At 35.6% G+C, this 27,899-nt stretch overlaps 3 protein-coding genes across 4 annotated transcripts in view; 2 read left to right on the plus strand and 1 right to left on the minus strand.

The window, feature by feature from the left end:
* Positions 1 to 2,188: 2,188 nt before the first annotated feature.
* On the plus strand, positions 2,189 to 11,824 carry LOC112509724 (zinc finger CCCH domain-containing protein ZFN-like). Its single transcript, XM_025114826.1, has 7 exons — positions 2,189 to 2,466; positions 2,806 to 2,963; positions 3,787 to 3,849; positions 5,485 to 5,604; positions 6,313 to 6,609; positions 8,101 to 8,433; positions 10,970 to 11,824. Exons 1-7 carry the CDS (start codon positions 2,397 to 2,399, stop codon positions 11,249 to 11,251), a joined length of 1,323 nt encoding a protein of 440 aa, XP_024970594.1. The 5' UTR covers positions 2,189 to 2,396; the 3' UTR covers positions 11,252 to 11,824.
* Positions 11,825 to 16,809: 4,985 nt separating this feature from the next.
* LOC112508530 lies at positions 16,810 to 22,707 on the minus strand. Of its 2 annotated transcripts, XM_025113175.1 has the most exons (3): positions 22,449 to 22,707; positions 18,267 to 18,360; positions 16,810 to 16,892 (listed from the first exon to the last, which is right to left on the minus strand). In XM_025113175.1, exons 1-2 carry the CDS (start codon positions 22,599 to 22,601, stop codon positions 18,292 to 18,294), a joined length of 222 nt encoding a protein of 73 aa, XP_024968943.1. In that variant the 5' UTR covers positions 22,602 to 22,707; the 3' UTR covers positions 16,810 to 16,892; positions 18,267 to 18,291. The 2 variants fall into 2 exon arrangements, with proteins under 2 accessions (XP_024968943.1, XP_024968942.1); XM_025113174.1 differs by lacking the exon at positions 16,810 to 16,892 and having other exon boundaries at positions 18,140 to 18,360.
* A 4,420-nt stretch (positions 22,708 to 27,127) lies between these two features.
* Positions 27,128 to 27,899, plus strand: part of LOC112510383 (CRIB domain-containing protein RIC4-like) — a 3,613-nt gene continuing 2,841 nt past the window's right edge. The window contains exons 1-2 of the mRNA XM_025115781.1: positions 27,128 to 27,258; positions 27,380 to 27,535. Coding sequence (XP_024971549.1) covers positions 27,132 to 27,258; positions 27,380 to 27,535 — 283 coding nt within the window. The 5' untranslated portion in view covers positions 27,128 to 27,131. The remainder of the gene's footprint in view (positions 27,259 to 27,379; positions 27,536 to 27,899) is intronic.

Here is a 27,899-nt window from a genome sequence, read left to right on the forward strand (position 1 = left end):
CCCCCATGGGGAGATTTGCCCATTTTCAAATATAATATATGATTTTTGTCACCAAAATGTTATACATGTGAGACTCATACGTACCTTAGTCAAAATTGTCCCAAAATAGTCAAAATCACCCTCCAGGGGTAATTTTGGTGGTCATTTTATGAAAAAAAAAACTTTGAAAAGTGGTCATTTTGTTAATGTACATTGTATAAAATGATTATTCTGGGTAATTTCCCTAATTAAATGTATGTTATCTTTTAACAAAAATGTCAGTGCCATGTTTCCATTTTTTCCACGTATAATGCAAAAACTACGTAGATATCCGACATGAACCGTTCTTGGCTTAAAAGTTATAGTTATCAGGGAGCATATGATAACAACCCGATATCCCAATGGATAACTTGATCGAAGATAAAGCATAAAAGGTAAAATGTATTACTGGGCCACAAAAGTTCAAATGTGGTGACTCCAGGCTACCTGCAAAGCAGATGATTGTCCTGGGATTAGTCGGCTCGTATAGTGGGTTGGATATCCAGATTAATAAAAAAATGTATTACTGGTATCTAGCTTTTAATCAAACTACACCGATACAACGTCTTTTCTTACAAAACATCAAACTAAGTAATAACAAACGATGATCATACCAACAAGGTCCTTAGGTGTACATTTTCGGAGTAATCAGTGACAACAAATTACTGACATAAGTGATAAAAAAAACCAACCAAAACCAGTAAATCTAATAACAGAGAAACCCTTTTTCTTCCCCAGATTATGATTTTAAAATATTAAATGGACCCAAACCCCATAAAGCACAGAAAAAAATATGTTGTCTCCAAAATTTTCTCCCCATTTCCTGCTTACCAATCAGATCAATACACATCATAGAAAAAGAACATCCGTACATTATGCTATGACAGTATCACAAAATTAACACGAGACACAAGTCTTGGATCCTGACTCGCCTCGACGTCTATTTTTTTTTGTTAATCATGAGTGTCTGAGCCAACTTACGCACACCTCGACTGAGTCAGGGACATTGGAGAAAATCCTGGAAAATTCTCAGTGGCATTGTAGTACTCAAAACAGGTGATCTTTGAGAATGATCCTCAAACCTTATTGACAGTTGAGCTAACTATACAAGATTCGTCCAGACGACTATTACAACGAGCTATTTGAACACCTAGTTTAATTCATAAAAACGGGAGTAAATTACGTTTTAGTCCCCATGGCTTGTTAAAACTTGTTACTTTCGTCCTTATGGTTTAGAATTTGTGATTTTCATCCCTATAATTTGTAACTTGTTGCTACTTTCGTTCATAGACTAATTCTTACCTTTTAAAATACAATGGACCAAAACAGTAAAGAATCGTAAACTATAGAGACCGAAACAACAAACAAATTGTAAATCATAAGAAGCAAATAACAGTACATTACAAGACGAAGGATCGTATGATAAAAGGAGTTAAGGTGAGACATGAGAAGCATAAAATGGATCTGAACCGTTGATCACATTTAGGGCCCGTTTACCAAACACTTACCCAGTAAGTGCTTACCGATAAAATTTAACACTATTATTCACTTACTGAGTAAGATTTTAGTCCATCAAAACAACATTGTATGCAACAATTCACCCGGTAAGCGCTTACCGTGGCAAGAGTCATCGTCCTCACTTACCGTGTAAAACTCATGGTCATTGTCTCGCTTTTATCGGGTAAAATTCTTAGTCTTTACCGTATTTATCCGGTGAGGTAATGTGACTTGGTAAGCGCTTACTCGGGTAAGTATTTAGTAAACAACCCCTTAATCTTACTCACATCCCATGAATTACGCTTGATACGAAAACTAATCTGATGCATCTCAATACTGTTGATCTTCAATTAAGATTGATTTACGCGTAGGGATCTCTTCTTACCCTTTCAACGTAACTTTCAATTTCACCGTAACCCAACCCTAAATTACAAACAACAGAGATGAGAATCCCAAGTTCTAAATCATAGGGACAAATTTACAACTATTAACAAACTACAGGGACTAAAAATGTAATTTACTCTCAAAAGTTTTCCATTCGCGAAAGGGGTGAAAGCGACATATACCTCGCGAGAGTTTCTATTGGTTCGCGCGTGTGGAAAAGGCGAATAGATTTTATGCTGGGAAAATTGGTTGGTTGTTTCTTACTGCTGGTTTGTGGAGAGAAGAGAACGAACGAGAAAAACACTCAATTCTCTCATCTCTCTCTCACACACACACACACCAAACACACACACACACACATTTGATCGGAGTCGAGGAAGCCGGAGACAGAAAATTTTCAAATAATCGAAGACTTCGAGGTGAATTTATGCGTATGAGATTGCCGGCGGAGAGCAAGTTCGGTTGGTGATGAACGATGTCGTTCCAGTGATGGTAGTATGGACTTCGACAGTGGAATTCCGATGACCGCCGAACTCTCTTCATCCTTGTCTCCGCCGTCAGATGAAGGTCCTATTTTGTTTCTGTTTTTGCGAATTTGATGATTTTGGATGATGGAGTAAATGCTTGTTTTGTGGAGCTAGTTTTGACTTTGTTGTTGAAATTGCTTAATTGGACTGATCAGTGGTGAATGTGATCTTAATTTATGTTTTTGTTTGTCTCCGTTATGTTATATAAACAACAGGTTTTATTTGATTTCATGAATTTTATAGTGTTTTTATGTGTTATTTGTGGTTTATATTGCTGCTTCTGCTTCTGCTTCTGCTTCTGCTGATGTGATTGATTGTTATGGCATAAGTGCTGGTATGATCGCACCATAGCTAGCTGACAGCTCTGATAGTATTTCAGATGCATTGTGGCAACTGAACTTGAGATCAAGGGAAGCAATGGAGTCAGGACCTTATCCTGTGCGTGAAGGAGAGCCAGACTGTTCTTACTACATCAGAACAGGCCTTTGTAGGTTTGGGGCAACATGTCGTTTCAATCATCCTCCTAACAGGAAACTGGTAAATCTGACTGCATTTTGATAAATAATATATTTGTTGATTGAATGATTTAGTTCAAATGTTGGTTTCTTAAATAAATGGTTTAGTTCCATCATGGTCTACGGAATTTGTTGTTTACACGTCCTTTTGGTTCATGGACCTAGTGAGGCTGCAGAATCCAAAATGTGTTACACTAAGGTTATAGAAGCACTGAAGCACTATTCTTACCATGTCTTCAAATTCTAAATTGTAAAGGTTCTGACCCAAAGAAGGAATTATACTGTCCTGCAACTCTGCTTACGAGTTATATTATCTTGCAGTTTTAGACATTTATGAGGATATGATCTCTGATAGGAGTACTTGGAGACGGAGGACTAGGAACTAAGTCTGGGGACCTGTAGCTAGAGTATTTGGCCAGAAGGGAGTTGGGCAGGATTTTGTTTACGGGTGGAATAGAGGGCTGGTAGTTTAGACTAGAGATGTGTTGTTTGGCCTTACTTGCTCTGTGTTTGTTGGCTTACTAAATCAGAGACGCAGTCACGCAGACGACCTTTGGCGCAACCTAGGTCGTGGACCAAGTTGTCTGCACACCACCAGGTTCCATCACGTTTATTATCGTATGTGATAAGGGTGTTCTTGCGTTTTCGCAAGATGGAGGTGTTCCCGTTTGAACCTCCACCTATATATATTATGTATTTATATGTATCAGTATCAGCTTATATAAATATTCATGTATACGGACATACATAAATAGATAAGTATGACATTCTACCTTCATTAGTTTTTAATTGAGCTATTGACAGCTTAATTTAACAACAGCTGCTCATGTTACCATTGGTTCCAGGCTATTGCAACTGCAAAAATGAGAGGAGAATATCCAGAAAGAGCAGGACAACCTGAATGCCAGGTTGGTGGAATTATGTAAACCCTGAAAATAGTCTTGTAGCCAGAGGTTACTTTTTTAGTTTTTGGGAATTTTAATCATGTTAATGATGCACTAGCTTCTTGGGCAAGATTCAGAAGAACTATAGCAGTTACATAAAAGACACATTTCCCAAGCACAATCATTTTTTGTCGGAATATGTTCACAATCTCTGTTGCCATATTGCCTCCAGTTAGGCTCTTTGTTTTTGGGTCTTAGTATCAGTAATTTCAATGGTATTTTCTTCATATAACCACACCGACTTGCAAGCATTGGTCTTTTTGGACCAAGTCTGATGCGGGCCTTGGCGTGGAGGACCAGGCCTTATTGTTCTTGGAGGCCCATGATCGGGATAAAACGGCCATAACTTTTGCTATGGAACTACGTCTCAGTCCCACGATCAGTCGGTTCGAAGCTTGAACCAAGCATGCCCTGGGATGGACCCAAAGGGGCCTATGAGATTTTCGAGGCCTAAAAACGTTGTTTAAGCATGTTTTTAGACACTTTTGTGTTCTTTTTGCTAATTTTTACATTTTCATTTTGGCCTATAGTCTTTTTTAGGACCATTTCGTTTTGGCCTTCTTATTTACATGTTGCTTGTGTAATTTGGATGGGCAGACTAGAAATTCAGAAACTTCCATTTTCTTCTGAATTTGTTCACAGTGAATTCAAATTTGAAGCCTAAGGTTCGGTATTCGTCGAATCAACGAACCTTAGATTAACCGGGTATTCGTAGAACCAACGGGTTTAATCTTCGTTTTTGTTATTATATGCTGCATCAAAGACGCTCTTTGTATGCTTGGTTTTGAAGTGATAACTTCAAATTGAGTTTGGTGCTTTTAGATGTAAAGGATGGTTCTTGGTCTTTTCTTTCATCATCTTGAACTTTCTCTTTTGACTATCCATGTGGAGAGCATCAAGAGCTATAAAGGATGATACTTGCACCAAAAGATGTTTTCTTACTAAATTAGACAACCTCCAAGTTTATCTATAATGTTAAATTTTAGGTTCCTACAAAAATTTGATGTAGATTCAGATATAGATATAGGGAGATTGGGTTAGGTTTAGGGAAAACCGCAAAAAAATGAAAAACTGAGGAACACCCTAGTAACCATTTATCTAGACTTTATGCACGTCTCCATAACATGCACCATGTGTATAAAAACCAAAAAAACAGCTTTAGTTACTTGTATCCACATGTGCATACCATCCAAATGAATGATTACGAGGGTGTTCCTCAGTTTCCGTTTTTGTGGGGTTTTCCCCTGAACCTCAAAGTATAACGTTTCAAGTACAGACACATCTGCAAGAAACAATCTATTCTAATAAAAAATCTTATTTTTCCTTCTTTTTGGCTTGGGAAACGTTTTTTAGTAATTACTGTTAGTTTTCCTTAACGGGCCACAGGAAATGATCTGAACTTGGGACCTCTCCCTTATTTTTCTTATCTTGTAGCCTAATTTCAAGTGCATTCATCTTTCCTCACTAGGTTTATTTGGCCTTTAAAGGGAATGCAATTGTATTTTTCTGCTTTAAAGGGTCGGCCTTTGCATGCTGTCGAACTGAATATGTTTTACTGGCTTCGGGTTGTATATCTTGTATTTTCTGCATGTCTTCCAGTACTACTTAAAGACGGGCACCTGCAAATTTGGAGCAACATGCAAGTTTCATCATCCTCGAGAAAAGGCTGGAATGGCTGGGCGAGTTTCGCTGAATGTTTTGGGTTATCCACTTCGCCCGGTTTGCATTTGCAGCTCTTACTGTTATGTTGTCTTTCCAGATTTCTGTTTTTCTTTTTTACTTTTTAAAAACTCATCAGTCATTAGCACAATCCCATTGTTTATTCAAGTTACTAAGGGTAGATATGTGGACAAGAAATTTTGATTTAAAGTCGATTTAAAAGATCAGTTATAGGAGAGAGCAAAAACATTTAATGTTGGGACGACGATTGAAAATTATGGAGGACTTATTTACTCAAATGCAATATAACCCTTAATTTACTTTTGCACACTCAGATAGATCAACCTTGCCTCACCTTGTTGGCTATATTATAAGATGGGGTCAGGTTCAGGGAAAAACCGTAAAAAAAAATTAAAAACTAAGGAACTCCCTAGTAACCGTTCATCTATATGGTATGCGTATGTGCATACAAGTAATTTGTAAGTAATTTTCCAGTATATACACGCGCATGGAAACCAGGAAACATCTTCAATTACCTGTATGCACATGTGCATACCATACAGATGAACAGTCATTAAGGTGTTCCTTAGTTTTTCATTTTTAGGGGTTTCCCTTGAACCTCTCTCTATATGTAAGTTAATTTTAACAAAAGGAAAAAATTTAAGGTCCCTAATTTCTGTACCTTATTATTGTTAATACTCTTATGTGCAACTAAATTTGGAAATTTTGGTATTCTGATGTGATCCTTAATTTGACGCTCTCATGCAGAATGAGGCAGAATGTGCTTATTATCAAAGAACTGGAGAATGCAAATTTGGAAACACCTGTAAATTTCACCACCCTCACCCATCTAACATGATGTTCACATTTGGTGGTTCTCCGGTTTATCCCACAGTACAGTCACCAACAAGTCCTGGTCAACAGTCGTACCCCGGAGGAATAACAAACTGGTCCTTGTCCAGACCTTCCTTTGTTCCTAGTCCACGTTGGCAAGGCCCTTCAAATTATGCCCAGATGATTCTACCACAGGGTGTGGTGTCGGTTCCAGGATGGAATGCATACAGAGTAAGCTGAGGTTTAAATATGTCAATTTTCGATTTTATGATGTTTAAGTTATTGAGGGAGGTTCAGGGGAAAACCCCCAAAATAGTGAAAACCCAAGGAGCGCTTTGGTAACCGTTCATCTGAATGATATACACTTGTGCATACATGTAATTGAAGTTGTTTCTTGGTTTCTATGACAAAGTACTTACAGCATACTTATATGCACATGTGCATACCTTACAGATGAATTACCAGGGTGTTCCTCAGTTTTTCATTTTTTTACGGTTTTCCCCTGGACCTGACCCTTAAGTTATTAATCTTATCATAAGAAGGGGACTCTTTTATATCCACATGATTTTTTGGTTTAATGATATTGTGATAGGAATTGAATGATACCATAAACTATTAAACTGTGATTTCATTAAATGCTAATTCAAACTTCAAGTGGTCTTTGATGAAACCTGCATCAAACTTAGATTGTATTATGGTCTTTGCATGTTGGATGGCAATTGAAGAAACAAACCTATTCAAATGGAAAACAAAAATAGATTTAGGAAGACATAAAAAGCATACATCATTATGCTCTGAATGTTTGACTCAGTTAGGGGCTGTTTGGTTGGTTTTTTGTTAAGTTATGTATGGATAAAGCTGTATGTGTGGATTAATTTGTATGTGTGGATTAATTTGTATGTATAGATTAGGAAGGTTTTTGTTTGGGAGAGTTTTTCATAGATGGAATGAGTGTGTTTTCTAAGTGGGAGGGATAAGTTTGGAAAATCTTGGTTTTCTGAATAAAGCTCCCCTAGAAGCTTACTGAATAAGCCACTTTATATATCATTAAGTCACTACCAAACAATCATATATAGCTGACCGAATAAGATGCGAGTCTCATTAAGCTCATTAACCTGCTAACAAACATTCCCTTGGATAGCATATGATTCGATGTCAATGTATGTGCTTGAAAGATCACTGCTGTTTGGTTTGGTCTTTTTATTAAGGTTCATGTTTTAAATTGTCTTGGAAGCACAAAGGCACTCGTATACTGGGTCAAAATCGAAAATGAGAAATCCTAAAAAATTACCAAACCAACAGCAACAACTTTTTTTAATCATCCCAAACATATTTACATATAAATTCCAGAGTGAGGTTCAGTGGGAAACCCCCCAAAAAAAAAAAAAAAACTGAGGAACACCTTGGTAACAATTCATTTGTATGGTATGCACATATGCATACAAGTAATTGAAGATGTTTCCTGGTTGATATGCACTAGTGCATGTTATGCACATGTGCATACCAAACAAATTACTAATTACTTGTATGCACATGTGCATACCGTACAAAGATGAATACACCAGTGTGTTCCTCAGTTTTTCATTTTTTTATTTTTTTTCATTTGAACCTGACCCATAAATTCTATATTCTTAACAGTGTACAGTGTATTTTTAATTCCTGTTTATGAATAAAAGCCTAGCCAATGCAGTTGATATTACGACTCAGTGACTTACTTGGCAGGGTTCTCTGGGTTCACTTTCATCTTCAGAGAGCCAACAACAGCAAGCAGCTGGAAACAATCAAATTTATGGAACTTCACGCCAAAGTGAAACAGCTAACGAACCACTTCAAGGAACATATTCCTCATATCATACTGGGTCTGTACATACCGGTTATTATGCGTTACCAAGGGAGAATGTATTCCCGGAGAGGCCTGGTCAGCCTGATTGCCAATTTTACATGAAGACTGGAGATTGTAAGTTTGGTGCAGTTTGCAGATTTCATCACCCCAGAGAGAGGGTGATTCCCGCGCCTGACTGTGTCCTGAGTCCAATCGGCCTTCCTTTACGCCCGGTTAGTTGAACAATCTGGTCTGTTCATAATTATATCCATCGTCACTATTTCATATTACATTGATTCCTTTCATCCAAGTACTTGTCTTCTGTAACAACTCATCCCACATGGATAGAAAATGGGATTTATGAGCTCCTTATAAGCCTCAAATTGTGGGCTACCAACAATTTCTACCATAGTTTTACGTTGAATCTAAAGTTATTGGACCAGCTTGTTGCTTTGGGCTTAGGGTGTTACATCTTCCTTGAACATATAACAAGAAAACTGAAAGTTCTTGAAGTTGAAGCTATGCTTTCTATATTTGTTGCAAGTTGCTTCAATATTCTTGATTGTTTTGATTTTTCTTATATGCAAAAGTAGTGAAAATCTCAGCTTTTATGGTGACCTTTTCTTTTCTCGTTCTAATTTTTTTGATAAGATAACTTGAGCTAGTGTATTCACTATTGTTAGAAATTGGGGATTGGAGATGATGTGGACTGGATAATCTCTTTGTATCATGAAAGTTCACTTTCCGAATACAATACTCCGATCCTTATTCCTTGGGTATCACGAATTTTGTATTGGGATAATCCTAGAGAAAACTCTAATCTTAAAGGCTATAAGATCGAGTCCTTGTATACACCCAGATTCTCGTTTACATATTTATATGACAGATCGATGGTTACGAGCGGTTAACACGGTTAAAAGATAACTGCATGACGGTTACAACTGTTAATGGATAAGATTTGGGAGCAGTTACAACTTACAACTGTCCCGAAGTCAGAAGCAACATTAGAAGAAATCCAGAGCTCTGATCACAACACTTAGGATACTCAGGAAGACTCAGAGCTCTGAGCATAAGGCTCAGAGGCTCTGATTACTCAGTCTCTGATCCATACTTAAGTCAAATTTTCACCAAGCTGGTCCACCGCCAAGGGATCTTCCCCTAGAACCCCACAAGGGGTCCGGCCCCCTTGACCCCGTTCTTATGGCGAACTTAGGTGATAAAAGCAACATTTGTGAGTGTGAACTCCACACCACCTAACTCATTTATGTTTGCCTTATCACCAAATCAATATCACACAAATCACAATCACACTAAAATCACCAACAACCATGTGGAACTTCCTATAACATGTTAGGATATAAATTGCCAATGATGATGAAGAATGGTTGTGGCTAGGAACTAACTTCACTTTCAAAGACGTCTCTTGTCCGACACCACTTGAGATTTCTCACATCCTTCCATTTAGATCTGAACAATAAATGCTTGCATGGTTCCTTGGATGAGATTTTCAGATAGCCTCTGTCTATGGATTGAAACAAGCTTCTGGACAATGGTCCATGAAACTTATTGAGGCTTTGCTTGACATTAAGTCCTGTATGGATAAAGTTGTCTGTATAGATTGGGAATGTTTTTATTTGGGAGAGTTTTTTCATAGATAGAAGGAGCGTGTTTTTTAATTGGGAGGGGCAGGTTTGGAAAAAACTTGGCTTTCTGCATAAAGCTCCCCCTAGAAGCTTACTGAAGAAGTCACTTTCTATATCATTAAGCCACTACCAAACAATCGTGTAATAGCTGACTGAATAAGTTGAGTCCCATTAAGCTCATTAAGCTGCTAACAAACATGCCCATGGTCTTTATAAGAAGCTATGCTAATCTTTGCTCACTCTACAAGATGAGAAGATTCACTGCGATTCCAGTGTATGTGATAGAACCCTGAACAGAGTGTTCAATCTACGAAATTAAAACGGGGCAATTGAACTAATGGTTGATCGGAATTCAAAAGATAAAGATGAACAAAGTCAAAAGGTAACCAACAATTGGCCTACCCATTCTGCCCAAGCTAACAATAGGCGAATGCTCTCAACAGAAAGATATAATCTCACATACCCTTCTTATTACAAACAGGATTATTATATTTAGTATTTTCTCTCCCCCATGAGCAAGCATAACAACCTTTATCATATTAGTAAACTTTCTGAGGCCTGCCGCCTGCATGGGCCTTTCTCTATTAGTATGTAGATAACTTGCTTATTATCACTGATGTAAAAAGGCATTTTGAACAAAAACTCTAGTATCAAAGACATGGAACCAGTTAAACACTACTTGAGGGTTGAGGTATTTACAAATGATTCTGGTTAAACCAAAAGAAGTATGTTATTGCTATGCTATCAGAATTTGGTTAACTGCTATGGTAAAACACACAAGATAACAAATGGATAGAGGCTAGAGGGAAAAGGGGGAGTGGGCAAATGTTATGAACCAGAATTACTGAACAACTAAAATAAAAGGAATAGGGCAGAACAGTAGTTGGATGCTTCAATTAACAAGAAAAGGATAGGAAACTAGCTGAGAGGCTAGACTCTCCCAAAAACAAACTCAACAATTTTCTGGATACCTTTACACGCCCCTGTTTATACTATCAATTTATTCTAGAATATAATATTGGTCCTGGGCCTGGGCTGTATATCGATGCATGACAGCAAATTAGCTAAAATGGATTGGTTGTTTCTCAATAGAATGTTTGACAAAGTTCTTTCCAATTTTCAACAGGGAGAACCCTTGTGCATTTTCTATTCTCGTTATGGAATATGCAAATTCGGCCCAAGTTGCAAGTTTGACCACCCAATGGGAGTCTTGACTTACAATTTCTCTCCAACTTCAGCTGATACCCCAACTGATCGCCATTTGTTAGCATCATCCTCAGGAACTGGTCCACTAAACGTTACAGCAAAAGGGCCCATTGACGGAGTGTTGGTTAATTCCAGGCCAATTACCCTATCGGAGAGAAGACAAATGCCCTCCAATGATAATATCACGGACCCGGACGGCTAAGGACCGGATTGGGGTCACGTCAGACCAACATGTTTTCGTGAGACCCGTGAGGCCACAAAATAACAACGGAACTTCACAGCAAAATATTGTGAAGGTAAAAAAACTCCAAACCTTCACAACAATAACATTGTGAAGGTTCGGTGTTATTTATATGGTCTCACGAAAACAATCTGGTCTCACTTGATCCTAAAAGTCATGGTTACTTCCTATAATCATTACTAGTATTTAAAAAGTTGCCTGTAACTTCCATTTCGGTTATTGATGTACATAATGCATGTTAAAGTTAACCTATTCTTCTGGAATTCAATTCCATCGACAGGCTCGAATTATCTAAACTGCGATAAAATGCATTGTGTAAACTCCACATTTTTTGTCAAATCTGGTCAAACCAGATGCGGATAATTGATCTATTATAAATTTCTTGTCTTTCCGGCTGTTTGTGAACCAATAGTTGGTATAAGCATCCTTTCTATCTCTGTGGTACTTTCCATGCTCTAATCTTACAGGAACTCCTTTCCTCTACAATTTCTGCTGCGACTGCTTGTTGCCAATTATATTATGAGCATCATTTCTGAGGGAGCTATGTCCACTTTCGAAAGTAAGTGCCTACTTCCCAGTTTTACCCTTAATTACGAGATTATGAAATTCATTACTCCCTCCATTATTAAGGGTAAAATTGTCATTTAGTTAATTAAAAAGTGTAATAGTTAGTAGTTACGCATTTTTAGAAGCGGGTTGGGTTCCGGTGGGAATAAAAGTTATGGTGAGAACAAAACATTCATATGCCTTCATCTACATTCAACTACCTTTATTTACCTATTTTAATCATTTTGATCAAAATTTAACAAATTCATGCATGTGGAGTGGAAGTGATTAAAGGTATGTAAAAGTTCGTAAAAATGACTTAAAAAATGAAGATAAAGGTAGATGAATGTAGTTGAAGTTGATGAATGTACCGAAAGTAGTTGAAAAAAATCCAGTTAGACTAAAAAGTCAACTCATCCAAAGGCTCAGAAGTGTTCTCACCATTCACACCATAACCCTCATTCTTACACGATCCCTCATCTTTCTAAAACCGTGTGTGTTTTTACTCTTGCACATTTATTTTGGGACAGAAGGATATATATTTCTCAGGGGACTCGGGGGAGGGGGGTTTGCTGGTGGTAAGTTGTTCACCTATTCACATTTTTGCCACTGATATTTCAGTTTTTTTTTTTTTTTTTGAGATTTATGGTTTGAACATTTCAGAAATTGGTACAAGTACTCTTGGGCTTCATGATGAATCAACAATCATCCTGTCTACTATAGACATTCAAACTTCCTCCAGATGTGAACTCTTTTTGGTTGAAGTAGATATATTTATACTTCTAGTAGAGTCCCCCTCTTTTACAAACCCAAGTCTTCATACAAACTTACAAACCAATTTCCATTTGCTGTTTCGTATCTGAAACAACACGTAAGAAAATGCAGTGTTTATACAATGTTATTTCATATGTGAAACGGACTGTTTTTTTTCCACACACAAAAGAGTCCTGAACAACACAGTATCAACATGTATTTACACACATGTTGTTTCATATGTGGAACAACACATGAAAACTGGTTTGTAAGTTTGTACGATTTATTGGGTTTGTAAATGATTATGCGTATTTAATCAAAAATTTCCAATAGTGATGTGCCTAGGAGATGTGTGTTACTGGATTTTCCTGTAGGCTTTGTGAAAGAAAAAGCCGAAATTCAATCAGTGATCCCTAATCCATCAGCACAACCTGGTGATTATAGAGCAGTTACTACAAATATAGCAGGTTATGGCCTGTATTTTTTTTCCATCGAATAAGATCACTGCTTCCAAATACAAATATAGGTTCAGGGAAAACCGAGGAACACCCTGGTAATCTGGACGGTATGCACATGTGCATACAAGTAACTTGTGAGCAACTTGTCCGGTATGCACATGTGCATAAAAACCAAGAAGCAACTTCAGTTTCTTGTATGCACATGTGCATACCGGTCAGATGAATGACTACGAGGGTGTTCTGCAGTTTTTCACTTTTTTGAGGTTTTCCCCTAAACCTCCCTATATATAGAGGACGCTTCATTTACAAACCATCTAAGTCTAACAAACTATACTAACCATAGTCAATGCTTATATTAGGAAATAATAGAGATATTTATGGACATTATCATGATTCATATATATGGAAGCTGATAAGATTCATTCATTATGATCATGGCTTTAGATTAGGAAACAAAATGGAATCAAATATTTATTAGACTAGATGGACGGTTAAAATTGGTTTGTTAGAATTGGAATCAGATATTTATATATATTCTATTTAATGGAAGTCGTCTTTTTCTAGGTACAACTGCTGCGATTAAGCTAGAGTTACTCAAATGCTCATGCTTGCTACGTCAATTCGAGATTCAAGACAGTTCTGCAAGTGAACCGGTATTAATCGGCTCCATAACGCATTCAGCAAAGTATCTTTCAAACAAATGAGGTAAGTTTACCGTTACTCCCTCTATGCCAAAATAACTGTCTATAATTTTATTTTTCCCAAAGTGTCCATTTTTAAAAATAAGCCACCATTAATTATGCGATGGAGGAAATTCATTACTCCCTCTATTGTTAAGGGTAAAATCGTCATTTAGTTAATTAAGAAATGAAATAGTTACACATTTCTAAACTTGTGTCTGCTTTTAATTGTGGACATTTATTTTGGGGTAAAAGGAGTATATCAAAAAAGAGTATCATGGCTCCATATCACATTCCGCAAAAAAGTATCTTGCAAACAAATGAGGTAATTTTACGATTATATCAGAAAAGATACGCGAGAAACCTCAACAGATCTTAATATTGCTCTAGTTCCTTGTCATGAAACTGATTTTAGAAATTCTTTCATTTGAATAAGTAAGGGAGCATTTGTAGGGTTTATGTTTCGGTCTGTTAGACCCGTCTTATGTTCTTTATATTTTACATTGCTTTGTAATTGCATTATATATTCTTAGTTCATTTGTTACATTCTAAGCTCTTGACATCGAGCCCTTTCCCCTAGTTTTTTTTTGGGTAACTGTAGGTATCCGGGCCAGCTTAGTGGCTCGCGTGCACCGACTAATCCCTTGGGGGACAACGAATTACTTGGAGTGATCGCAGGTGAACTTCCATGGGTAAAATAGGATTCGAACCCGGGGAAGCTGAGATTTCCACTACATCTCCCTGAGCCTTAATCAGTGTGCCACAAACCAAGTGGTTAACCCCTAGTTTCCGGTGCCACCAATTGTGCACCAATGCTACTTTAGGGTGTGTTTGGTATTCAAACGGTATTGGATAGGACCAGATGAGAGAGAGTGAGGTTGGTGGGTGAAATAATTGTGGAAGGTTTTAGACTTTTAATTGATATGAGTAGTTTAGTAATTTACCAATCTTGTCTCATCTCCTTGATTTTCGTTCCCCTTATTTTGGTGGGATATTTTGTCCCACTCAGGTCCTGTTCTATCTCGGTCTATCGTCCCACCAAACGTAGGACAAGTTTTTATACTGTCATGTCCTGTCTTGCGTACCAGATGCACCCTACAGATCACCACCTTGACACGACCATGTCCAACACTTGACGGCAGCATTGCTGTTACTGACTTGAAAATTGAAGACCCATTTTAGTGCGAAATTCTGGAAGTTTTGAAGTAATTGGCATGGATCCAAAGTAAGTTTCTGGGTGTTTTTCTGTTAGTTATTCAGCAAAACTAGGTGCATTACATATGTAGTTGTTTCCTTAAGGTTTTAAGTTCGAATCCTACCTTCAAATCACCAGGGGCCTGTTTGGTTTGCGAGATGTGATGGGATTCGGAATTGGATTCTATTCCAATCCCACGTTTTGTTTAAAGAAAAGGCAAGGATTAAAATTCCACAAACATTGGATTTAGAAATCCTATACGGGTAGTTGGTATTTCACGAGATTTCATAGGATTTGTTTGTAATAATGTTTTAAAATAGGGCAAATTGCATTAAAAAGTAACGTATTTTAACTTGATTCGTATTTTGGGTAACGTACTTTCAAAACTTTCATTTTGGTACCTAAGATGTAAAGTTTTAAACATTTAAGTACCCGGGTAACCGGTTGATGTGGCAAGTGATGTGGTATCCGGTTAATGCTTTAGCAAATAATACTGAGTTGGATACCACATGGCATTTGATATAGCGGTATGTGAGTCTTTGGCCTTGGGTTCAGACCTCACCAAGGGTCAAAATGTGCTCAAGCAACGTATCTTACTAATAGAAAGGGTGTATGACTTTTATTAGTTCTATTTGTTGTATATAAATATTATATAAAAAAAGGTTCAATACTTTCTATTTTGTATATATTTTGATCAACAACCAGTAAATTTTACAAACATTGTGATGTGAACGCTAAATTATCAAGTTATATTGTAAAGTTTTAGGAAAACATCACACTGCGAACAACCGATGTCATGCAGGCTATAAACCCATTTATAATACGAAATAAAAAAAATTAAACATTTTTTACAATGTTTGAGAAAAGAATTCATCATTACACGAAAGAGGTTTTTGATAAGGATGGTAATTTGCCCTGACCCGGTGGGGAACCCGGCTCACCCAGCACGAACGGGACGGGAATTTCCCCGCTAAAACGGGTCCCGGGGTCGGTTATTCAAACCGTGGTTGAGGTTCCCCGGTAGACTCAAACTAACGGATATTGTTCATGGTGTTTGATCGGGGACGGAATGTTAATCCCCGTACCGACCAGGGACCAGGGCACGGGGCTGTTACTAAAAACTGGGGCCGGAGATTACAAAACCTGCCCATCCCCGCACTGTTACCATGCCTAGTTCTCGATACATTTTTTTTTATATCCATGGTACAATGAGGTAGTTGCTCTTGTTCAAATATATTAAAACTAGAAGTACATTCATACAAAATGTAAAACAAAAATTGTTGTTTTAAATTAATTTTTAGAAATAGATCAATTATAAAATGAATTTCCATAAATTTCAAATACGTAGCTTTGTTTATTTTTGGGTAAATTACATGAAAAAGTAACGTATTTTTACCTTGATTCTTATTTTAGATAACGTACTTTCAAAACTTCAATTTTGGTACCTAAAATGTAAAAGTTTAAATATTTAAGTACCCGAGTAACCGGTTGAAGCATTAAGCGGTTACCATGCTAATATGGCGAATGATGTGGTATCCAACTCGACATTATTTGTTGAAGCATTAACCAGATACCACATCAACATGGTAACCAATTAATGTTTCAACCGGTTACTCAGATACTTAAATGTTTAAAACTTTACATCTTAAATACCAAAATAGAAGTTTTGAAAGTACGTTACCGAAAATAAGAATCAAGTTAAAATATGTTACTTTTTTCATGCAATTTACCCTTTATTTTATTGATTGATCCAAGAAAAAGTCTCTTCTTTAACATTTAAAAGAACAAAGAAGAATATTTAACAAAATTAAAAGATTTAAGAGTTTTTAAAAACAAAAACCTAAATAATTTATAATACAATATAGATGACCAAAAGAGAATCGATAGCGAACATTGAACACACAAACGGAGAACGTCTCTTCCCTTGTGCAAAACACTGATGAATTTGGTCTTTCGATGAGCTTCTTGACCTGCAAATATGTGTTTTTAGACACGATACTTACTCGACTTGTTCAAAAGAACACGTTGCAATTCGGTTTTTTTACATCAAAAATATTCCTTCGGTCTTTTTTTATACTATATCATAAAACATTTAACAAAAACTCTTAAAAACCATTTTTTATGCATAAAATATTGTTTATTGATGCACATTACTTAAAATTCAAGATTACAATTAAATTGTACGAAGTACAGCTTTTTAAAACTCCATGTTTGAATCTGTGTAACTAATAAAAGATAAACATAATCAAATAAGGATAAACATCTCAATTTAAATATATAAAAAACTAAAATACAATTAAGATAATCATTGAGTCATAACATAATATTTAATTACAATTTTTATAAAAGCTTGTATTATTAAACCAAAAAAAAAAATACTTTGCTATTAAGTCTAAATAAAATTATGATAAAAAATTGAATTAAAGGAATTATAAAAAAAGGAGAATTTTTAAATAGTTAATTTGATATTAACATCTATATATTTTTTTTCAAAATTTTAAGATATCTTCAAGTTTATATTTTTTTCAAAAATAAAAACATTAACCTTTTTTCAAAACCACAAAACCATTTTATAACATCGACAGAGACAGAATAAAACAAAACATTAAAATCGAGATGTATCTCGCTGCATTACACAAGTACTTTTCTAGTAAAATCATAATGCAAGTAATCGACATATCTATAATTTGGTCAAAGTGTTATCACAAATTTTGACGATTTTTTTCCCGAAAGTTTAGCAGTTGGTGTCAGTCCCAACTCCCAACCGTCCACCGTCGACATAGGAACCCGCCTACAACGATACCCAATGTGAGGGACATTTTTTGGCTCACTCAACGGCTGAAACTAATAAGACCTGATTGTCTTGTATTTTGACAAATTCACCCCACCTCTTTGTCAACTAAGCTAAACGTCAGAAGCAAAATAACCCATTGATTTACGATGAACTAAATCCAATGGTCCACACGAGAATTCTGTAAATCAGGCATTTGGTCCCTAGACTTGTAACCTACTTGCACACTATATAATACCAACGCAGTCGCTATGGCAAATACCGTTGGTGGACATCCTTCAAATGACCCACGCGCTTGTCGGTCAAGGGTATTTTTGTCATTTTGACCATCATCTTCTTCAATTATTCTTTGTAAATCAAAATTCAAAAACATGAAAATCTGACCACCATTTCTGTTTACAACATCAACATCAACATCAACATCAACATCAACATCAACATCAACAATTCAATGACTCGGAAACCTGGTTGTAAGAACCTAGTGTTCGTTTTAACGAGCAACAAGGAAAGCTGAGTATTCATTATGAATATATTGTGTTATATAACAACTTACAGGCTATTATTGACGATTCCATCTTCTAAGACGACCACCAATCTGGTCCTCCGGGCTTCTTCACGAGGATCTGATTATATTCTGGTCTCGATGTCTGCAATCCAATCATTCGTTCATTAAAAATGTGCTCTTCCACAAACAAAACCCAAAAATTAAAATCTACGTAAGTTGGAAAAGAAGACACCAAACACCGAAACCAAAAAGACTGAAACAACTTTCAGCTTCAAATGTACAGAGAGAATGACTGTTTCCAACCCAAATTTGTTGGACATGTCCTAAAAATCCATGTCTAGTACATGTATTATGATCCCACAGGCACAAATATTTGCGGGTCTCTAAAGGGTATGTTTGGTACACTGAACATGACAGAACAGCAGTTGATGGATCACTGTTCCATGTTTGACAGAACTTTTATGTGGAACAGACAGGAACATGTTGAACAAAGTGGAACAGATTCCACCCAATTGAACAAGGTGGAACAAGCCTATATGTTACCAATATTCCCTTAAAATAAAACTTAATTCTCTTCTAAAATATTAAATATGTCACCCTCTTTACATTTTATTTATTCTTTAAATTTTATTTATTCTATTTTATCCTTTTTAAATTTTCACATTATTATCCTCAAAATATTATTTTTATATGTTTTCTATATTTTGGTTAATTTATGTAATTTATTAAATATTAATAATAAATAATAACATAGAAAAGGTATAAAATAAAAATTGGAAATTATTTAACATCATATTTTGGTGTCATTTTAATCGTCTTGATGAAAACTTCTTAATAATATGTTGTGTTATAATTAAAAAATATTTATTTTATTATAATTTAATAAATTACATAAACTAATTAAAATTAATATATATAAGTTATAAATTACCAGTCCAATTCTAGTCTTGTCTTACCAAACACTAAACAATTGTCCTGTCTGGGTACCAAACGCACCCAAAGAATGCATTTAGTATGGCAAACAGGACTGGATGGGCGAATGAGGTAGGCAGGTGATAGAACTACAAAAGGTTTTAGGGTTTTAATTAAAAAGGGTAGTTTAGTAATTTACTAATCTATCTTAATTTTTGTTCCACCTATTTTGCTGGGACAAAAAATTCACTCAGTCCCATCCTATCCCAGTCTAATGTCGCACAAAACATGGGACAACAAGTTTTTATCCTCCTCTAATAAACCTTTGACTATGAAAACTATAACAATTAACAAGTACATATCTGACTTGATCAAGTCTCTGTTAATAATACCATGTTGCTAATCTCAAATAATTTTTCCAATTATGCAACAAAAAACTACCTGATGCAGCTTCTAGAAGGTAAAAGTCAATCAAAACCGTAAAATCAAAAGGTGAAAAACAAAACCAAATTATGATGTATACATCATAGTCTCTGTGAACAGCTGCAAAGTGCAAATACTCCCTTCGTCTCAAAATATATGTCCACAATAAAAATGACACGCAGTTTTAGAAATATGTAACTTTTTAATTAACTAACCGACACTTTTACCCTTAATAATAAAGAGAGAATTTTTCTGAGTCTCATATACAAGGGTAGAATTAGAAAGTGGACACTTATTCTGGTACAAACTAAAATAGAAATGTAGACACTTACATCGGGACGGAGGAAGTAGCAGTTTATGCCGCTAACTATGGAAGATAATCATATTGATGTGTGCAGACAAACACATTTTCAGGCCCCAATTAATTATTTGCAGCAGTTATCAACTATCATTCTCGGAGGCTTGTTCCAAGCAGAAGATGAATGAATGGATGAGTCATTGTATGCTATAAACATGGATTTACTATGTAAGATAACAGGCATTTTCTACGGCAGGAAGGAATGAGGATTTATTTAAGATATGGTAACCATTATAAGGATAGGCCAACACACGAAATACATGAGAACAAGAAAGAGTATTACTATTTACCATCAAGAAATATCAAGTATATAAAGATATGGGCTTGAAGAAACAAATGGCAAATACATACAATGTCCAAAAATATATCATTTTGTGTTTGGCTTTTACACAAGCAAGTACTATTCATCCTGTCACAGGCATACAAGAAAAACAAACCTACTCAAACAGTGCAATCTTGGAATGTTAACAAGATCGGATGAATAGGCCAGAGGCAGACCCATAAAAAAATTTAAGTGGGGGCACAATTTGACTATAAATAAGAATTATAGATAATTTTCACAATATTAGTATAGTTCTGGTGGTAAGTGCCTTGTCCCCGCATAGAAGGAACACATGTTTGAGTCCTGTCTACAGATTTTTTTCTAAAAACACAAAAGGTGTATAAAAACATCAAAATATAAGCTGAAAACTAAGAAATTTAACGAAGTGTGATTCAAACCTTGGCCTATTGTACAAAGGCAGCAACATTTACCAACTCCGCCATTAAAGACTTGTGCCAAGAGTTCGGTTTCAAAAAATATAAGGGCACCTAGCAAAAGAATACGGTGGCTATGGCACCCTTCAGAAACGTATTTTTTCCCTTTATGACAGAACCATGAAGCGGTAGCATCGCATGCTCCTATGTAGGTTCGCCCCCATGAATAGGAATAGCCCCTTGAGGTGGCTAGGAATTCAATCTTTTATAGACATTGCTGCTGAAGGGATTCTAAAAGTACAAACAAGGAACGATGATTGCATGACCTTCATCATGGTTAACCATGCAAATTAAGCAGTTATACCATATAGAGGAAAAGCAGAAGATAAGGGGCTGGTCCAGAAGCAACCACAGCAAGACACTATCGCGGTATCGCCCATGATCCAGATCACACACACATGGGCTAAAACGATTGGAGACAAAAGTTGCATATTTTTCTCTTTGGCCTTCATTTTGCAAGGATGAAAACTCTCTTCAAACGAAAGAAGACTACTCAGATTCACATAGTCCATTTTGGTGTTGCTTTGTCATTCTCATTCCAACTGTTCATCTAGTTTTTCAGGTTTAGGTTTACATTAAGAAATGTTTCTTGACACTCCATTTCATTTGCAATTCCTCTGGTACTTTGTTCAGGAATAAAGGTTCTTAGGGCGGTGACAAGAGATAAGCGGCCATTCTTTTGATGCAATGTTACTTGTCTGCATATAAAACAATTCTCCTCTCCTTATCTGCATATTTTTATGTTTCACCTCAATGGCAAGTGCACATTGGTTAGTCCCCAAAAAGAAGTTGCTCCTGTTTTGTGATGGAGAGATCAAGGCCATACTCGTTGCAGGAATAACCAGCCTAAATGTATTCATCCAGAAAGCAAAACACAGAGAAAGGTGACACAATAGACAAACAGCTAAAGACAAGCTATTCTTCATAAGAAGATGAAGAGAAGGAATAAGGATATGAATTTGGGATGTCCAAAGAAGCCTTCACAATATATAAAGTAACCCATGTAGCATACCATCAACGTCTCTCGCTCTCTAACTACCCCATGTCCTATACATATGCCGCCGCTGCTGCCGCCACCACCACCACCTCCTCTCTCTAACTACCCCGTGTCTTATACATATGCTGCCACCGCCACTACCATTACCTCCTCTCTCTCTCTCTCTAACTACCCCATGTCCTATACATATGGTGCCACCGCCACTGCCACCCCACCACCTCCCCTCTCTAACTACCCCATGTCCTATACATATGCTGTCACCGACATCACCACTACCTCCTCTCTCTCTCTCTCTCTCTCTCTCTCTCTCTCTCTCAATAAGGTAATTCATGGGATAAAAAAGTACAATTATCTCTTTGCAGGTTCAAAGAAGAGCAATCCATCATTAGGTGAAATCCATGACTCAGTATATTAGTTATACATATATACCTATCCAATATTTCACAGATAAAAATTCTTTGTTGGCCAATATATTGACCACCAGATAGATAGATGAATCCAATTTGATTATTGGTAGTCCTACTACCCCTAAACATGCTACAATGGCACATTCTGCAAAAGTAACTGTTTATTAAATACCCAATAAGTTCTAACTATAGGCATAGCAACGTCACATAACTACCCATACAAAACATAGATGATAAATACTCAATCAATTAGATAACTCAATGACAACATGAGAATTTTCACTAACTTTCATGATACTTCAATAAAACCCTAAAAAGTTACCATCCAATCGTGAAAAAATTGAGGTACAAAAGTAAAACGGAATCAGAGGACTAACCAGATCTTTGAAGATGACGAAAGCGATAACAAAGAAGAGAACGAAGAGGATCTCAAACTCCGCATATCGAACGAATCCAAAAACTGAGTCAACAGCTCGAGTTAATAGCGATTCGCCGTCTCTTCTCCTAGCGGAACCTGATCGCTTCGCCATATCTTTTCTTTCACTTTGGGATCTTTAGGCAATCGATTGTTTACCCACAAAATCTTGGCGAAATCGAATTGAATTTTGGAGGAACAACAATTCGCAGAAGATTCAATCGAGCAGGAAATATGAAAGAATTGTTTGACCAGAAAATCAAAATTATTTTAAGAATAAATTACATTCTTGGTCCCTATGGTTTATGGGTTTTAACGTGTTGGGTCCCTAAATCTAACTTCATCCAAAAAATTATTGTTAACTCAGTTAGTTTAGAGGGGCATTTTAGTCATTTGATCTAACTTATCTAACGGTATTTTTTTATGGAAATATATTTAGGGACCCAACACGTTATAAAATGGAAACCATAAGGACCCAACCCCAATTATTATTACAGCGTTCTTAACTATAGAATTCGGCCTTCAGGGTCAACCCGGTGGCTCTATTTCTTTCGCTCCATTCCCGGGCTAGGTTCATAGATATTTCATTTTAGGGATCCATACTGTCTAAACCCATAAATCACAGGGACCAAAAATGTAATTTACTCTTATTTTGATTTAGGGTAGAGTTTTGAGTATAGTAGTTTATTTTAATTTAGAGTAAATTACATTACTGGTCCCTATAGTTTATGTGTTTTAACATATCATGTCCCTATTTTGAGACAACTATATATTACATCATGTCCCTATTTTGAAATATCTATGGATGACAGATTATACCCCTATCTTGAAATATCTATAGATTACATAAGGCTCGTATTTTGAAATAGAACAAATTTCATTAAAAAGTAACGTACTTTAACTTGATTTATATTTTGGTTTGGGTAACGTACTTTCAAAACTTCCATTTTGGTACCTAAGATGTAAAATTTTAAACATTTAAGTACCTGAGTAATCGATTGAAGCATTAACCAGTTACCATGCTGATGTGACAAGTGACGTGGTATCCAACTCAGTATTATTTGCTGACATAGATTTCTTAATCTGACCGGTTAATGTTTCAATATGTTTAACCGGTTAATGCTTCAGCAGATTACCCGGGTACACATGATGAATTTTTGTTATACATTTTGAAGTCTGATGGTGTTTTAAGGGTTTGAAAGGGATAGAAACCTAAAATGACCGAACTACCCATCGTGTGTCGTATATATGGCCACTTAACGAATAGATTTCAAACAGAGTTAGAGTCAGGGACCTAATATGTTATAAATCAAAAATCATAAGGATGTAATTCATAGATATTTCAAAATACGAACATGATGTGTTCACATGGACCAATCATGTAATTTACTCTTTAACTTATAACGCGTAGATCTTTTAGCTGTTAGATGTCATGTTTGGACAAAAAGTTGATTATCGACAACCACAACTAGTCCCACATGAAACCTGCCTCCAGTAACATCAATATGAATGGGCATTTTTTAGTTCACTCAGCGGTTGATGCTAACGAGGAGTTCAGGATCGAACCTGAGACCTGTATTGTATTTGGGCAAAATCACTGTCATTTTGCCAACTGAGCTACACACCAAAAGCCGTTAGATGTCATATTGTCAAATTATATTGTAATTTTTAATCAGGTGAAAAATGTCACTAACTCAACTAATGTCACATCTGTTGAAAATTTGTTTATCGGGTAAAATATATACGCAACAGAGAAAAGTTTGAATATTATTACATATATTGAAATATAAAATTTACCGTTATACCAAATATGAACCAAGACAAACGGTTTGATATGTGATATGTATGATTTAAAACGTAAATACTGGTCAAATTAAAAAGCTCGATTTAAGAATTATACGGGCATAATTGTTTGTCCGATTCAAATATTAAAAATCACATGACTTAAAACATTATCTTAGGGGCTGTTTGGCAGTTGCTGAACGGTTTGGCAGAATGATTAAGTGGTCAGAATGATTAAGAGGCTCTCATGATATAATGCAAAATAAAATATAATTGTTCGGTAATTGTTTACAATGGAATTAGGGTATTAAATAGTTAAGGGATGCTCATGATACAAAATCATTCAAAGGATTTTTGAACCATTAAGAGGCATAATTTTTTTTTTTTGCCAAACAAGATTCAACTCTTAATAATTCAGGAGCTGCCTCTTAATGAAACTATTACGAGGTAAACAAACAACCTCTTAAACAGTTTAAATTCAATACTACCAATATACAAAACTTGAGAAAGGAGGAAGGATAACCATGTCGCATGGGGGGCGACGATGGTGAAGCTACAACCTACAAAGAAGACGACGACAACAAAGGACAAGGAGATGCATAAATGACAAAGGCGACATCAAGGGGGACCAGGGACGGACCCATAAAAATTTTCAAACGATGATACCATTTGACTATAAGAAAAAAATATACGGGGAATTTTTTAAACGGTGGCACCGTTTGACTATAAGAAACAAATATACAGAATTTTTTCAAACGATGATACCATTTGACTAAGTAAATAATACTAACAAGATCCGAACTTGGGTCTGAGGTGGAATAAAAACCTTGCAAACCAACTCTACAAATAAAATTTGCTCTCATTGTAGTTTCAAAATACATATGGTGGAACACAACAAATTAATACGGTTTCACCTTTCGCGATATATAGTGTACAAGTTTCTTGAACTTCAGGTCAATTCTTGTTTACTGGTATGTAGCTTTTTTTCAGGGTTTAAACTGAACGGACGTAAATGACGGTTAGTTAACTATTTTTCGATGCGATCGTGGCTAAATTTGATAAAAAACGAACCCGATCGCATAATTTTACGGTGAATTTTTAAAAAAAAAAAGAAAAAAGAAAAATAGTTGGGTGTTGCTGGTGAAACACTCTTTAAGTTGTGGTGTGAATGTGATCGTGGCGTCCAATTTAAGTGTTTCCATCCTTTTTATCTTTCATTTTATTCCATTTGGAAAGTGCCTGAAAAGGAAAGATTCACTAATTATAAATATATATATATATATATATATATATATATAAAACGAGAACGCTAACTATTTAAGAACACAAGAAAAATGTCGTTAATATAAAATCATATATGATTTATGCGTACAAAATAATACATGATTCACACACATATATATAGGGTTGGGTTCACGTGATATCAGTCTATTTTCGTAATACCGCATTTTTACACTTGAAACTTTACAGCAAAAAACTGTGAAAGTAAAAAAGAAAGTCGAACAATCACAACAAAAATACTGTGAAAATTACCTTAACAACGTTTTGCTGTGAAGTTTCAAATGTAAAAAAGTGGTATCACGGGTCTCGCGAAAACAAACTGGTCTCACGTGATCCCAAGTGTGTGTGTGTGTGCGTATCATAGAAAATCATGCAGGTTCAAAAGTTGTCCGCTTCCCTTTTTTTTGACGTTAATGTGAAAATCACTTGTGATTTTGTACATTAACGACTTTTTTCTTGTTTTCTTAAATAGTTAGCGTCTTCATTTGAACCTATCTCTCTCTCTCTCTCTCTCTCTCTCTCTCTCTATATATATATATATATATATATAGGTTTGGGTTCACATAAGACTCGTGAGATCACATTTTTACACTTGAACTTTCACAGCAAAACATTGTGAAGGTAAAAAAAAATCTGAACCTTCACAATAAAAACAACTATGAATGTTACTTTCACAGTGTTGTATTGTGAAATTTCAAGTATAAAAAAGTGATCTCACGAAAACAATTTGATCTCACATAATCCTAAGTCTATATATATACACACACACACTCTTAATTATAAAACCAAGGATACTAATATCTTGATAGAACTTTCCGAATAACTTCTTAACCTATACTTCCTTCCCCTTAAAGAACCAGAGGTTACAGTAACTGCAATATACATACATACATATACATATATATATATATATATATATACATACATATATATATATATACATATATATATATATATATAATTTAGATATAATTTTATAAAATATTTAACAATAAATAAAAGGAACATGTCCTCAAAATCTAAGAGAGGTATGGAGTTTGTTGGTGGTTGTAAAGTAAAGTAGTTGCATTTAACTTAGAAAATCAACATTAACTTTTAGTTGCATACTCTACTTCACTCTACCAAACTCAACTCTCTAAAGTCTAAACTCAATCTTGGAATCAAAACCTTTTTTGACTTTTGCATTATTAACCACAATTATTACATCTTTGAATTCTATATAATATTTATCTGGTTTTTAAAGAACTGATAATATCCAAAGGTCAAAAGTACTTGGAGGTCTCAGGTTCGAATTCAAGAAAGAATAAGAATCTTCTTTTGTAGTCATGGAGGTTCAAATGCAGTGACTCCCGAATGGTCACCCTGGGACTAGTCGGCTCGTATAACAAGTTGAATATCTAGGTTAATAAAAAAATAAGAACTGATAACACTTGACAAAAATTTAAATTTGGTATTTGATACCATATTAGACATATTGGGTCCTGAAACATCAACCGTTATATATATCTTTATTACAAAGCATACTATATGCCTCACTATATAACACAACTCCCATTTCTTCAACTTTTCATCCCTCTCTACAATGAAAGGTCGAATGGAACGCCTTGTCGTTTTTCCATTCACTGCCGGATGTGTGTCTTCTTCAAGTGTATCTATCTGCATACAACATGGAAGACGTCCAAAGGAGGATATCATCTCGTCTCACATGGGTATGTGTACTTACTACGTATAAAGAACGCGATTTGTAGATTATTTTGACAGAATAATGCGAACCCAGATAAAAATATTGGTTTTTGTGTAATGGGTATGATTGGATTTTGGTTTTTTTAGTGTGTAGATCAAAAGAAGGTCCAAAGGATCATAACGACACATCTAGTGATTATATGATGAAGGGATCATCAAGGTTACCAACCCTTTCAAAACCCAATATATACATTGGATTTCATAGGCTCACAAGATCTATCAAAAGCTTGTCTCAATCTCTTGGTAAGTTTCCATATATATATATATATATATATATATATATATATATATTTGTCAAGAGGCTTAAATCTAACCCGATATATATTCATAGACGAAGAATCGTGTGAGAAGATTAATTAAAGTGAGAAGTGTAAGAAGAGATTTGGACCTTTGGTCATCTTTAATCTCAAACTCACCCATAAATCGCTTTTGATACGAGGATTGATTTGGTGTATCTGATGCATCTCTTCCTAATGTGCATCCAGTGGTGAAGATCGCTTTTTACACTTCTCACCTTAACTATTCTTCTCATAAGAACCCAACCCTATATACGTACAACACACACATGCATACATATATATATATATATATATATATATATATATAT

Source organism: Cynara cardunculus (genome assembly GCF_001531365.2).
Source record: "Cynara cardunculus var. scolymus isolate 2C chromosome LG 3, CcrdV1, whole genome shotgun sequence".
In the NCBI taxonomy this organism is placed as follows: Eukaryota; Viridiplantae; Streptophyta; class Magnoliopsida; order Asterales; family Asteraceae; genus Cynara; species Cynara cardunculus.